Consider the following 15,965-nt stretch of genomic DNA (forward strand, 5'->3'; position numbering starts at 1 on the left):
TATTGATTGGTTAGTAAATAATTTTTTGGTAGAGCAAAATATACTGCTCACAAAAATTAGGGGATACTTTCAAAATGAATATGAAGCTATAAAATACCCTTAATTTTTGTGAGCATATAGTAATTTTAAGGCAATTTAATGTTTGTGTATTGGTTTATTTTATTTTTGTTTGTTTTACATTTTAGATATGCCATTGTAGAAAAAATTTTAATGTTTTATTCTAGTCTTTTTTTTTGGTACAACTTTTTTTTCTTCAAAATCACATGATACTTTGTAGGTGCCTTTTTTTTTTTTTTTTTTAGTAGGACCTCCGTTCAGCAAACTTCGTACTTGAATTCTGGCAAAGAAGGACTTCAGAGACAAGACTTAAACTATAAAAGAAAGTTTATTTAGAAAGTCACAAAGGTAGAAGTGAGCTGTAGAATAAATCTGCCCAGGAAACAAGTTACTGAGGTGAAGGAAGGGCCTTAGGAGCTAAGGAGAAAGAGGCAAAAAGAATGCACCTGGGGAAAGGGGTGAGGGGTGGAGGTATGTTCCATAGAGAGAACCTAAGGAGAGTGTTGTTGTTATTATTATTATGTTTATAGAGATAGAGGAAGGAAGGAGAGAGAAACATGGACTTGTTCCACATATTTGTGCATTCATTAGTTGATTATTTTATGTACACTTTTTTTTTTAGCTTAACATTATGGAAGGGCATCTTAAGCATTGAGGATATAGTATATGCCATGCTTTGAGTTCACTGAGTGGGAGTGCATTTTTCTGTCTGGAATGCCCTATCTTCCCTTTGTCTGTCTTGTGGACTTTTACTTAGCCTTCAAGTGTTAAATTAGACATGAATTCTCCCCTATCCCAGGCCAAAATTGGCACTGTGCTTCTTTGCTTCCTTAGCTCTCTGTACTAACCTCTGGGCACTTGTAGCTTTGATTTATTTCTATATGCGAGTTTGTTTCCCCCACTGGGACTATGGGTCACCTTAGGCAGCATTTTAATCTTTCTGTTGTATCCCTATACTTTAAGTGAATGAATGAATGAGTGCATGAGTAAATGGTCCTGTTTTTGTTTTTACCAGGTCCTGTGAGGTGGTTTTCTTTACTCTCCTGTTTTACAGATGAAGTTTAGGCTTAGAGATTGAGTATCCTCACAGGTCACAGAGGTAGAAACTGGAGATGCTAGAATAATTTACTAAGTCTTTTCTACTATACCACATGGCCAGAAGGAGTAACAGCTAGTAAATTTTAGAACCTGAAAAATTCAGACTCTCAGACTTCAACATGCCATGCTAATGTACTAATATTGGTATATGTAAAATCTTGATATATTTTTCAAAATCTGTTTTGTTTTATGTCCTTAATTTAAAAATAAGCATATGATTAATGGCTTACATGAACTTTTTCTATCTGCTCCCCCCACCCAAATTACAATATTAGATAAATGCTGCATTCTATTTCTTCAGCATATGGTCCCAATTTGATTCTTTATTTTACCTTTGTAGTCATGATCTTAGTTAGGAAATAAAACACACAAATAATTGTTTTATTTGTTTATTAGAGCTGCTCATCTGTTTCTATTTCTAAAAGCCAATATAAAAATATCATAGCCATCTGAAAATTTGTATTTCAAATGTAGCTTTTCGTGCAGACATGCCCTCACCCCCAATATTAGGTACAGCTAGTGCTCGACTTATTACCACATTTGGTTCCGACAGACCAGTCGTAACACGATTTGGTCGTAAGTTGAGTAGGCTATATGTACAGTACTGTGAAATGATGTTATAAAAATCTTTAAGTCATATTTTATCATTTTCTTTCATTATTGTTATATATCATGATTTTCTTTGTTCATTTTATGCCATTTGTATCATCTCTACACCATTTTGTTTCCTATTTTTACATTCGTCAGGTTTAAGTAACACACTGCATTACCAGTACAACTGGTTTAATATTTGTAAAGACAATTTCCTCTTGGCAGACACCTTGGGAGGGGTTTGATGAAAAATATCCAAGACACAAAACACAAATTGCTGTACTGAGTCTGGGATAACAGTTGAAATGGTGCACGCGGAGATGGTAGTGCTGCCAGAAGCTGGTCCACACTGTTGTACGCCCAGCTGGGTAATGCTTGCGCTGCCAGACACGGAGCAGTCGTGGCTAGCGATTGTGGTCGTAAAGTCGAATGTTTGTAAGTTGCATAGGTCATAAGTCGATCAATATTTGTAGTTACCTTTTGCATTTTATTAGCACCCCGCTGGATTCCTGTTAATCAAGTATGATGAGTGGGATCATCTCAGTGAGCTCTCTCTGGTCCTCTGTTATCAGAAGGGTGCTAATTCAGTTGTTAGATTTGCTCTTCTTATGTAGGTTTATAATTTAGGCTCCATTTAATTTCTTTCAGTTTATTAAAATTTATAGTTTTATTTTTTTATAGTCTTTGTGTTATCTTCATAAGTTTTCAACTGCCTTAATAGGACAGTAATAGAAAGAGCAGCGGACATGGAGACCAGACTCCTGTCCACTCATTGTGGCCAACGAACTTCATTTCTCTGTATCTCTGTTTCCTATTGTAAGATGTGGATTTAGTTTGATTATGTTTAAGGATCCTTCCAATTCAAAGATTCTATAATTTAACTTCTTGGAGAAGTTTTACAGGATACTACAGAAGTTTGTATTACACTCTTGAACTTTATTTTAGAGAATTCTTTTCTTCTGCAGATCTCACTGTGCTTGTTTGTTACTTGTTGGCCATTATAGCACAGAGAGAGAAATGAGGTTAAATAACTGGAAATGGAGTATTTGAGCTTTAATACAAAAGTGTGGATTATAATATTAAACCACAAATTTCATAGAATGTTTAATGCATACTTTTCATATTTTATTTTATATTATATTCCTATATAATTCTAGGAAGGGTAGTTAAGAGTTACTATGCCTAAAAGGATCACCTTTTAAAAGTTCCAGCTTTAATAATGCAAATAGATTAAAGTTAATATTAGGTATCACTTATAAGTCCTGAAGTTTGATTTAGAAAAAAACTATTATTGCAAGAACTGGGGTGATATAGTTTGGTAACTTGCTAATATTGTTTAAAGGAGAAGCTAGCAGGTTCAAACTGAAAAGTTATTGCCATTGTGTTTATAGAATCTATGTTTCTGTAGTACTGTTTCATAATCAAATTTTTATTGATTTTAGAACAATACACTTAGGAATTGAGCAATTTTCTGTTGTACAGGTTGAAAGTTAAACCTGTGAAGTTTATTGAATAGTTTATAATATAAATCTTCAACAGGAGAATTGGGAAGTAGAAAAAGCTTGTTTTAGTTGCTTAGTTAATGATTGTTTTTTAAAATTATTGCTGATGTATTAATAAACATTTTATTACTTTTTTAAAATCATTTTTATTTAATTAATCATACAATGTTATATTATTTTCAGTGTACAACCCAGTGATTAGACATTATATAACTTACTAAATGATCATCCTGATAAATCTTGTACCCATCTGATACCATACATAGATATTAGAATATTATTGCGTATCTTCACTATGTTGTACATTACATCTACAACAACCAGGTGCCTGGCCAACACTATTCACTGAGCCAACTAGCCAAGGCTTTATTTTGTTTTTCAGGTGTACTTGTTAATAGATATGTATTTATTGCATTTTATTGTTCATATTTTTATTTCTTCTTAAAAAAGTCCTTATGTAACATTTTATGTAATACTGGTTTGGTGATGATGAACTCCTTTAGCTTTTTCTTGTCTGGGAAGCTCTTTATATGTCCTTCAATTCTAGGTGATAGCTTTGCTAGGTAGAGTAATCTTGGTTGTGGGTCCTTTTAATCACTTTGAATATTTCTGGCCACTTTCTTCTGGCCTGCAAAGTTTGTTGAGAAATCAGCTGAATCTTATACGAGCTCCCTTGTAGGCAGTGGACTGCTTTTCTCTTGCTGCTTTTGCCTTTTAATTGTGATGTGTCTTGGTGTGGGCCTCTTTGGATTCATCTTGTTTTGGACTTTCTGTGCTTCCTGGACTTGTATGTCTTTTTCCTTCACCCAGTTAGGAAAGTTTTCCACATTAGTTTTTCAAATAGATTTTCAATTCTTGCTCTCTCTCTTCTCTTTCTGGCATCCCCATGATGCAAATGTTGGTAAGCCTGAAGTTGTTCCAGAGGCTTCTTAAGCTTCTTTTTATTGGGGGAAGGGGATTCTTTTCTCTTTTAGTTGTTCTGATTAGGTGTTTTTTTGCCTCCTTATATTCCAAATTTCTGATTTTGTTCTCAGCTTGATGTACTCTACTATTGATTCCTTGTAAATTATTCTTCATTTCAGTTAGTGTATCCTTCATTTCTGACTGGTTCTTTTCTGTGGTTTCTATGACCTTTTTATGCTTATTATTTTTTTTTGAAGTTATCACTAAGTTTCTTGAGCGCTCTTTTTTTTTTCAGAGACAGAGAGAGTCAGAGACAGGGATAGATAGGGACAGACAGACATGAACAGAGAGAGAGATGGTAAGCATCAATCATTACTTTTTTGTTGTGACACCTTAGTTGTTCATTGATTGCTTTCTCATATGTGCCTTGACCATGGGGCTACAGCAGACTGAGTAACCCCTTGCTCAAGCCAGCGACCTTGGGTCCAAGCTGGTGAGCTTTTGCTCAAACCAGATGAGCCCACGCTCAAGCTGGCGACCTCGGGGTCTCGAACCTGGGTCATCCACATCCCAGTCCAATGCTCTGTCCACTGCGCCACTGCCCAGTCAGGCTTGAGGATTCTTGTAACCATTGTTTTGAACTCTGTATCTGATAGATTACTTCCCTCTATTTTGTTTAGTTATTTTTCTGGAGATTTCTCCTGTTCTTCCATTTGGGAGGTATTTTTTTGTCTCTGTTTATTGGCTGGTTCCCTGTGTTTGTTTCTATGTATTAGATACATCTCCCATACTTGGTAGAGAGGACTTTTTTAGTAGGTGTCCTGTAGGACCCAGTGACACAGCCTTCCCAGTCAACTGAGCTGGGTGCTCCAGGTACACACCTGTGTAGTTGTATGCACTGCCTGTTGTGGTTGAGCCTTATTTGCTATTGGCATCACTGAGAGGGACTGACTCTCCAGGCTGATCAACTTTGTGAACTAGCTGCAACTATAGCAGATGAGCTGCTGTGCAGGAGTTAACCTTGTGGAGCAGGACTTGCTTAAGTGGGGCTTTGGTGCTCTCTGAGTCCTGCCTCCTGAGTGTGTTGCTTGGAGGTAGTAGGATTGTACTCAGACATGTTCATGGTCTGAACTTGTCCAACAGGTACACTGGTTCTGGGACCTCCTGGGAGGTACAAGGTCAGCCACTGCCTGTGCTGTGCCTGGTGCCACTTGGAGCAAGCTACAGGGCAATGTACAGATGACTGCTGCTTGTGCTGGGATTTGTGGTGCCTGTGAGATTCTAAGCTATGAACTAAGGCCGCAGACACTAGTTCCAGGCCTAGGGCCACTTAACAAGGGGCACACAGGGTATGCAGAGGCCAGATGCAGCCTGTTTGAGAGATTTTTAGGGAAGTACAAAGCATGAACCAAGAGAGGCCATCTATATGGAAAAGCCACTGAAAATGGCTTGGTTGGGCCCGCAAGCTATTGAGGTGAGAGCTCAGGGAATCACCTAGGTGGGTGAACAGTGTGAGCCTGGTTGATGGAAGTTTGGATACGGCATCCACCTGTGGCCTCTGTGTATGTGTGGTGATGGGGCATCAGAAAAGGAACCATAGCTTCTGCTAGTGCTTTTGTCTGACAGAAAGCTATCCCTTTCCAGCTTTTGCCATGATGACTGACAGGACTGTTCCTTCCCATTTGTCCCTGGTTCCCTTCCAACTGCTGCCGAAGTGTTGGAACTGTGCAGTTATTTTCTTGGAAAACAAAACCAGAGATAATGAGAAATTAATGAAAGAATGTACTTGATCCTTTGTCCCAGCCCAGAAGATAAACCTAATAGATGTATATTTAAAATAATCATGCTAAGTTGCCATTCCTGAGCATCATGCCAGTTGCTTAGGCCTCAGTTATTTGGGTAGATGAAAATAGTTGTTTTGCAGGGACTTACAAAGATAGTGCGCAGAAAAAAAAATTTTTTTTTTTTGAGAGAGAGAGAGAGGAGAGAGAGAAAGACTGGGACAGACAAACAGGAAGGGAGAGAGATGAGAAGCATCAACTCATAGTTGCACACCTTAGTTGTTCATTGATTGCTTTCTCTTATGTGCCTTGACCAGGGGGCTTCATCAGAGTGAGTGACCCCTTGCTTAAGCCAGTGACCTTAGGTTTCTAGCCAGAGACATTTGAGCTCAAGCCAGCAACCGTGGGATCATGGCTATGACCCCATGCTCAAGCCAGTAACCCCTCACTCAAGCTCGTGAGCTCATGTTCAAGTCATATGAGCCCAGGGCTCAAGCTGGCAGCCTCGAGCTTACACAACTGAGTCCTCAGCAACCCAGGCTGATGCTCTGTCCACTGCACCACCGCCTGGTCAGGCAGGAAGTCATTTTGAAAATCACAATGGAATTAATTATTCCAGGAATTCTGAATGCATGTTAGATTGTGGACCATTGACCTGTTTCCTAAGAAAACAGAAAGACACCCTGATAAGAGAATTTAATGGTTTTTCTTTATTAAATTATATAATATTGCTTATAATAGGCTTTACATTGCAAGATTTTACTTTGGCCTGACCTGTGGTGGCGCAGTGGATAAAGCGTTGACCTGGAAATGCTGAGGTCGCCGGTTCAAAACCCTGGGCTTGCCTGGTCAAGGCACATATGGGAGTTGATGCTTCCAGCTCCTCCCTACCTTCTCTCTGTCTCTCTCTCCCTCTCTGTCTCTGTCTCTCCCTTTCTCTCTCCTCTCTAAAATGAATAAAAAAAAAAAGATTTTACTTTGGTTTTTATTCATTCATGATTCAGTGATCATATATTTATCAAACATACCTTTTGTCTTCTGGTGATCACTAGGGATGATTTACAAAATTATTTTTTGAAATACATCAGGAACTTGAACATTAGCTTAGATTTTAAAAAATGAAAAATAGTTATGTTTTATTGTCTCAGTAACATCTTAAGTAGCTCCAGAAATTTACTTGTGTGTTTTAAAAACCATTGACATTGCAATGAAATTAAAGTACACAACTTAGTTGTTTAGAGCATGGTGTTTATAAGATCATTTGATGTTCTTTTGTAAACTAGCTATTTTAGGAAAAACAATTCTGCTTTATTAAGTGTGTTTTCTATAGAGATTAATTTTGATGAAAGTAATACCTTTGTTTATATTTTTATCATTTAAATAGAATCTAAATCCTTAGATTCTTGACCAGTTCATTAGTACTGAATATATCAAGTATGGTACACTTCACCCATCTTTGTACTTCTTTGATTTTAGGCATACTCACTTTTGCTGTTTGGTAGGCCTTATTTCATAAGATTAACAGCTAAGCAAATTACTTAATAAAGGTATTTAAAAGTAAGCTAAGAGTGTCATGTCCTTTAAATGTCATATTATTTAAACGTGTTAGATACTTGTAGCTATATCTTAAAGTTGGTTGACATAGTAACTATACTGCTCACAAAAATTAGGGGATATTTCAAAATGAATATGAAGCTATAAAATATCCCTTAATTTTTGTGAGCAGTGTACTTAAAACATTTTACTGATTTTGTGTTTTAAAACTGTACTTGGCTTCTTGATGGGACAGTTTGGTAATGGAACCAATTAATGTTTTTAAAGAAGTTTATTTTCCTGTGTTTTATTTATGCTTTTTAGGTGGCAGCCAATGCACACATTCCTCCGGACTACCTCCTTAAAATTTGTGAGCGGATTGGTCCCTTATTAGATAAGGAGATCCCTCAGAGTGTTCCTGGGGTACAGACTTTGCTAGGTGTTGGTCGGCAATCTCTGTTACGGGATGCCAAAGGTAAGATTTTCAGTTCTTCGATGAAGGAGTAGAGACCAGCATATTTTTATATTAAGTAAATGTTTCCATACTTTTCTAAATACTGTTTTTCTTCTAGGTTTTTTCTTTTCTTTTTTTTTCTTCTAGGTTTTCTTATTTTACCAATATTGTTTTATTTTCTTAGTGTACAAGTAAATGTTTAAGGCCTAAAAGGAGCTCCTCTTTTTTGTAAAACAATTAATACCATACAAGCAAAGGATATAAAATCTTTATAATTCCATGAAATAGAGATCTCAAAAGATTCCTGCTCTATTAGTACAGCATAAATTACATTTTAATGTTCTCAGTCTTTATGAGTCTTAATATCATCCTGATCACATGAATATTATATAACAAGTAAATGAAAATAATGATATGTAAAACTAGAATTGAAAATATTTAAACAAAATATCAACCCGTAAGTAACTGTTGAATAGCAGTTTCTCTCCTCCAGTATTTCAGCCTTTTATAGACTTTTCTCAAATTTTTACATGGAATCCCAATATATAAAATATATAAACTAGTAATGTGAAATTAGGTGTTAAGATTTCCTCTTAGTGTAACGAATATTTCAGTTCTAGCAACAAATTTATTTTTGTTTTATTAGCATCATGTTTTTTTGTGTTTTTTTTTTAATTTTTGTATTTTTCCGAAGTTAGAAGCGGGGAGGCATACAGACAGACTCCCGCATACGCCGGACCAAGATCTACCCAGCATGTCCACCAGGGGTTTATGCTCTGCCCATCTGGGACATTGGCTCCCTTGCAGCCAGAGCCATTCTAGTGCCTGAGGTGGAGGTCATGGAGCCATCCTCAGTGCCTGAGCCAACTTTGCTCCAGTGGGGCCTTGGCTGCGGGAGGGAAAGAGAGAAATAAAGAGGAAGGAGAGGGGGAAGGGTAGAGAAGCAGATGGGCTCTTCTCCTGTGTGTCCTGGCCAGGAATCAAACCCGGTACTTCCATGTGGTGGGCTGATGCTCTACTGCTGAGCCAACTGGCAAGGCTGCATGATGTTTTTTAAAAATCCTAATTTACAAGTATAAGTAGTTGAATAAATGATACCAGTGTTTAAACATCTTATTTTGTAATTTAAGGAAATTTCTATTTTCAATTAATTTGGAAGCATTTAAGAAAGTGGTAGAATATTTTTGTTTCAAAGTTGAATTAGGAATACAGTCATCCCTCGTCATATTGCGGTTCACTTTTCGTGGTTTCACTCTGTCGCGTATTTTTCAATTATCTAATTTTTAATCGTGGATTTTTCGCTATATCACAGAATTTTGCAGTATACAGGTATTTTTATATATTATTTTAATTATTTTTGTGTTAAAATAAGCATTTTCTAGCCTAAGAAATTGAAAACAATATAAAGAGAGTGTGAGAAAGGTTAATAGTGTGAGAAAGGTTTATAAGAGTGGGGAGGGTTTATAAAGCCTTAAAATATATAAAAATAATAAAATAAACATAAGGTTGCTACTTTGTAGATTTTCCTATTGCAGAGGAGGGGATTCTGGAACCTAAGCCCTAACATTTGAATCTTTTTGTATAGACTGCAAGAGTACACTATGGAATGGGTCTGCTTTCGCAGCTCTGCATAGAGGCAGACCTCCAGAGCTACCTGTGAACTATGTGAAACCCCCAAATGTGGGTAAGTAATGTCCACTTCAGTTATGTAAACATATTCTTGATATGTTGCTTTCTGATCTCATTATGAAGTCAAAAATAGGTACTAGAATTTATTTATTTATTTATTTATTTATTTATTTATTTATTTATTTATTGAGACAGAGAGAGTCAGAGAGAGGGAGATAGGGACAGACAGACAGGAACAGAGAGAGATGAGAAGCATCAATTCTTCATTGCAGCACCTTAGTTGTTCATTGATTGCTTTCTCATATATGCCTTGACCATGGGTCTTCAGCAGACCGAGTAACCCCTTGCTCGAGCCAGCGACCTTGGGTCCAAGCTGGTGAGCCTTGCTCAAACCAGATGAGCCTGCACTCAAGCTGGTGACCTCACTCAAGCTGGTGACCTCGGGGTCTCGAACCTGGGTCCTCCACATCCCAGTCTGACGCTCTGTCCTCTGTGCCACTGCCTGGTCAGGCTAGAATTAAATTTGAAGTACAAACAAACTGCTTGCATTCTTGAAGAGTTTAATGGTGGGTTCTAATTTTTAAAAACATTTTTACCTAAAGCAAATTTAATCAACCCTCCCTACCTCCCTCCCATCCTTCGATTTTTATATACTACAGGTATTTTTAACCATATGGATGTCTACTTACATATCTATGTGATGAGCTCAAAGATTTTACATGACTATTTAAATACAGCTTTCAGAAGGAAACAAAAGTACCTACTGCTTATATCTCCTTGCTGCCATTACTGTTATAAATTTTGTCTTTATTAATATAAGAAATAACGTTTAACACTTCCATTTTATTAAATTCACATGTCCCATTTAGAATAGTTCTGAGTTTTCTCTGGCATTACTATAAAACATATTAGTGAAGGTTCTTGCCTGACCTTTGGTGGCACAGTGGGTAAAGTGTCCACTTGGAATGCTGAGGTCACCAGTTCGAAACCCCAGGTTTCCTTGGTCAAGGCACATATGGGAGTTGATGCTTCTTGTTCCTTCCCTCCTCCTCTCTTTCTCCCCCCCCCCTTTCTCTCACCTCTCTAAAATAAATTAATAAAATTAAAAAAAAGAAGATTCTCAAGCAGATCTAGTTATAGCACCATTTATAATAAAGTTAGTTAACTGTTATAGAAGGTGCAAAACCAAGCATCTAGATGAGTAACTGTCACTCTGCTTCCCTATTTTTTTTCACTCTTTTAGAAAATTATTTTATACAGTGCCTTAATATTTCTTAAATTCAAATTAAAAAGTAAAAATACTTTTTTAAAGGAATATAGCTTATAGAACTTATTTACCCTGAGAGATTGAATAAATTTAGGCTAGAAATAATTTTAAAATGTATTTAGACAAATCAGTGATAAAGATTCATAAGGTTTATTAAAGTAAATTGGATATTTTGATGTATATTGCTAATAATACTCTTTCATTACCTGGAAATTACTGGGAAAAATAGTCTAATTGGACGTGGTGTTTTAAACTTTTTTCATTTTCAAGGGTAGCTTTTTTTACATTCCAGTATTCACTTTTTTTCTTAAAATTTATTTATAATTTATTCAATTTAATTGGGATAGATTTTATTATTTATGGCAGAAATTTTATATTGTTAGCCACATTGTCAATATTATTTCCAATGCTTTATACTTTCTTCAGTGGTCCCATGTGAGGTGCCAAAGAACAGCCTTTAGAGTGTTAGGCTTTCAATGTTTCTCCATTCTTTCTTTTCGAAAAATAATTTTAACTACTCATACATATAAAAAAACTCTGTTGGTTTTGTTTTGTAGAACATACACTTTACATTCCGACTTAGGTCACTTTTTTATTCTTATATTAATTGCTAAGAAATTTTATTGTCCCTGGCATTGATGCTTTCAAAATCTTTTTTTTTTTTTTTTTGAGGAAGGGATGAGAAACATCAGCTCGTACTTACATCACTGTGTTTGCTCATTCATTGATTTTTTTTTTAATAACTTGCTCAGGGTCACACAGCAAGTAAGTGGCAGAGCTGGGATTTATATCCTGAGTTCTTTTATTACTGTTGTCATTTGTTCTTTCTACCTTTGGGATGGGTGTAATTATTTTATTTTTTAATTTTTTAAAAATTTTATTTATTGATTTTAGAGAGAGGAGAGAGTGAAGGGGGTGGGGATTAGAAAGTGTCAACTCGTAGTTGCTTCTCATATGTACCATGACCAGGCAAGCCCAGGGTTTCGAACCAGCAACCTCAGTGTTCAAGGTTGACGCTTTCTTCACTGCACCACCACAGATCAGACTGGAATGGGTGTAATTAAAACTTTTAAAATGGAGCCTGACCAGGCGGTGGCGCAGTGGATAGAGTGTCGGACTGGGATGCGAAAGACCGAGGTTTGAGACCTCGAGGTCACCAGCTTGAGCGTGGGCTCATCTGGTTTGAGCAAGGGGATACTCAGTCTGCTGAAGGCCCACAGTCAAGGCACATATGAGAAAGCAATCAATGAACAACTAAGATCTCTCAATGAAAAACTGATGATTGATGCTTCTCATCTCTCTCCATTCCTATCTGTTTATCCATCTCTCTGACTCTCTCTCTGTCTCTGTAAAAAACAAACAAACCAACTTTTAAAATGGAAGGACACCAAAGCCTTTGTCTTCAACTACTACATTTGCTTGCCTAGACCTTCTCACATAGAGGGACCCATTTTTTCCTTTAACTAGTCTTCTAGAAAACCCACGCCTGACCTGTGGTGGCTCACTGGGTAAACTGTCAGCCTGGAATGCTGAGGTCACCGGTTCAAAACCTGGGCCTGCCTGGTCAAGGCACGTATGGAAGTTGATGCTTCCTGCTCCTCCTCTTTTTTTCTCTCTCTCTCTCACTCTGTCTCCTCTCTAAAAAATGAATGAATAAATAAATAAATAAATAGAAAACCCACACATCCTTCACCAGCTGGGTAGGCAGTTAATGGTGTGTGTCGACATGGGGTGGGGGATGGACCTAGGTGGTACCTGGGTTGGGTGTGCTTGTCCTGTGTGGTCCTTGAAGACCAGGAAAGGCTCCTAGACCAGGAGCTCCATGAGGGCAGGACCACCCATCACGAAAGACTTCCCTCCCCGCCGTCTGTGAGAATGTGGTAGACCCAGCCTGGTTGACCACAGTTGGGTGATATATTAGTTTCCTAAAGAAATTTCCAAAAATTGTGTGGCTTGAAACAACGGTAGTTAATTGTCTCATAGTTCTAGAGACTAGAAGTCTGAAATTAAGTGTTAACAGGGCTGTGTTTTCTTCCAAGGCTCGAGGGGAAGATCTTTTCTTGCCTCTTCCAGCTTCTTGTGGTGGCTCCTGGTAATTCTGGTATTCCTTGTTGTATAGCTGCATCATTTCAGTCTCTGCCTCCATCTTCACATGGCCTTTTTCTGTGTTCTCTGGTTGTTCATTGATTGCTTTCTCATATGTGTCTTGACTGTGGGGGGCTCAAACCAAGCCAGTGGCCCCATACTCAAGGCAGCAGCTTTTGGGCTCAAGCCTGCAACCTTGGGATCATGTCCATGATCCTGCAGTCAATCTGGTGATCCTGTGCTCAAGCTGGAGACCTTGGGGTTTTAATCCTGGGACCTCAGTGTCCCAGGTGAAACTCTATCAACTGTGCCACCACTGGTCAGGAAATGCTTTCACAGCCTTAAATCTACCATGTTATTTGGGAAGGAGCTATTACAACAGAGGTAATTCAGTCAATATATATTTTTATATAGTACATTAGTCCCCTGTTGTCCATGTGGGATACCTTCGAAGATTTCCAATACATGCCTGAAACTGCAGATAGCATTGAACCATATATGTGTGTGTATATATGTATCTGCATACATACTGTGTTTTTCTTATAGTTACGTAGCTTTTAATTAAAGGAAGCAATATATGGTTTCTCTTTGGCATATATGAATTGCTAGCATTACTACTCTTGTTTTGGGGTCATTTTTTTTTTGTATTTTTCTGAAGCTGGAAAAGGGGAGAGACAGTCAGACTCCTGCATGCGCCCGACCGGGATCCACCCAGCACGCCCACCAGGGGCGATGCTCTGCCCCTCCGGGGCGTCGCTCTGCTGCGACCAGAGCCACTCTAGCGCCTGGGGCAGAGGCCAAGGAGCCATCCCCAACGCACGGGCCATCTTTGCTCCAGTGGAGCCTTGGCTGCGGGAGGGGAAGAGAGAGACAGAGAGGAAGGAGGGGGGTGGAGAAGCAAATGGGCGCTTCTCCTATGTGCCCTGGCCGGGAATCGAACCCGGGTCCCCCGTGCGCAGGCCGACGCTCTACCGCTGAGCCAACTGGCCAGGGCCTGGGGTCATTTTTAAGTAAAGTAGGGTTACTTGAATACAAGTACTATGATTCCAGGACAGTCAATCTGATAACCTAGACCCTACTAAATTACTAAGGGGCAGGCAAGTGTATACAGTGTGTGTGTATACGCTGGAAAAAGTAATGATCTGTGTCCTGGGTGGGATTGGGCAGGACAGTGAGAGATTATCAAGTTTCTCAAGCAGCACTTGATTTAAAACTTATAAATTGTTTCTGGAGCCTGACTAGGCGGTGGTGTAGTGGATGGAGTGTCGGACTGGGATGCAAAAGGACCCAGGTTTGAGACCCCGAGGTCGCCAGCTTGAGCGCGGGTTTATCTAATTTGAGCAAAAGCTCACCAACTTGAGCCCAAGGTCGCTGGCTCGAGCAAGAGGTTACTCAGTCTGCTGAAGGCCCGCGGCCAAGGCACATATGAGAAAGCAATCAATGAACAACTAAGGTGTTGCAACATGCAATGAAAAACTAATGATTGATGCTTCTCATCTCTCTCCGTTCCTGTCTGTCTGTCCCTGTCTATTCCTCTCTCTGACTCTCTCTGTCTCCATTAAAAAAAAAAAGATTCTGTTAAAAAATAAATAAAATAAATTGTTTCTGGAATTTTCCATTTGATATTTTCAGACCATGGTTGACATAGGTAACTGAAACTAGAAAGCAAAACTGTATATAAGGGGGAACTATTGTATACTAGCCAAGACTTAGAATGCATAACATGATGAAAATGCAGCAGACTTGGCTAGGAAGCTAAGCAAGATAAATATGAGGTCTTTTAACATTTTGACTTGAGACAGTTTTTTCATTGTGGGGTACTGTTATCCACAGCTACTTTAAAATCAGTCTTATAGTTCTCCATGGTAAATAAAATTAAACAAGAAGGTATATCTTGGAAGTCTGTCAAAGAAATGTAAGAAGTATAAAGAACTTTAATAACACTACTTCTTGATAAAAGAGATATATGGTCAAGTAAATGTGAGAGACACTGAGTTTAAAGAATATGAAAAAAATGCCTGACCAGGTGGTGGCAGACTGGATAGAGCCTCGGCCTGGGATGCTGAGAACCCTGGTTTGAAACCCCAAGTTGCCAGCTTGAGCGTGGGATCATAGACATGACCCCATGGTCGCTGGGTTGAGCCCAAAGGTCACTGGCTTGAGCAAGGGGTCACTGGCTCGGCTGGAGCCCCCCTCCCCATCAAGGCATGTATGAGAAGCAATCTGTGAGCAACTAAAGTGCCACAATGACAAGTTGATGCTTTTCATCTCTCTCCCTGTCTGTGTTTGTCACTTTCTCTCAAAAAGAAAGAAAAAAGAAAAAAAATGAATGTATGTAGGTCTACTCAGAGTGTTTCATATGCTAAAGTGGCATTGTAAATTACCTATGAGGAGCATTTTCTAACCTGACATGGAAATCCTTTTCCAAGAGTACCTGTAACATTCTGAAAGTTTTCTGGGCACAGAGTTTTGGGAAGCTTGGTTGTAAACCCTGATTTACAGCAGAAAAACCCAAAGCCCATAGAGGTAAGTGACTGGCATGAGTTATACTGCTTGCTTTAGGCGGTCTATTTCTAAACCATTTAATGGTCAGATGTCACCATACTTCCTTGATATAATAGATACACACTTAAGGAGCTGCAAAGATTGAGGATTAGACACATTCTTTTTATTTATTAAGTCAAGTATATTGCAGTATAATTCAAATAATAGCTACCAGCATAATAACAATGTAGAACATTTCTATCACCCCTAAATTTTCTTCAGGTCTCATTGCATTCAGTCCCATACTCCTCCCTTAACTCCCAGAAATCTTTGTCATTGTACTTTTGCCTTCTTTTTAAATCTAAGTGAAATTATACAGTATATAAACTTTCATGTCTAATATTACTTAGACCTATTTTTTTTAAAATCCATGCACATTTCATGTATCATACTTTTTAAAGGAATTTTTATAAACATTTCTTTTTATTACCAAGTATATAGTATTCCACTGTATGAATATTCCACAGTCTGCTTGTCCATTCATCAATTCTTAGACATTTGGGTAGTTTCAGATATTGGCT

The 15,965-nt window shown here is 38.2% G+C and overlaps 1 protein-coding gene across 1 annotated transcript in view; it reads left to right on the top strand.

Moving 5' to 3' along the window:
- The window catches only part of BRWD3 (bromodomain and WD repeat domain containing 3), a 132,500-nt gene that overhangs the window by 6,735 nt on the left and 109,800 nt on the right, over nt 1–15,965 (top strand). Inside the window, exons 5-6 of the mRNA XM_066248791.1 lie at nt 7,790–7,940; nt 9,505–9,603. Of these exons, the coding sequence (XP_066104888.1) occupies nt 7,790–7,940; nt 9,505–9,603 (250 nt within the window). The remainder of the gene's footprint in view (nt 1–7,789; nt 7,941–9,504; nt 9,604–15,965) is intronic.

This window comes from Saccopteryx bilineata, chromosome X (assembly GCF_036850765.1).
Source record: "Saccopteryx bilineata isolate mSacBil1 chromosome X, mSacBil1_pri_phased_curated, whole genome shotgun sequence".
Taxonomy (NCBI): domain Eukaryota; kingdom Metazoa; phylum Chordata; class Mammalia; order Chiroptera; family Emballonuridae; genus Saccopteryx; species Saccopteryx bilineata.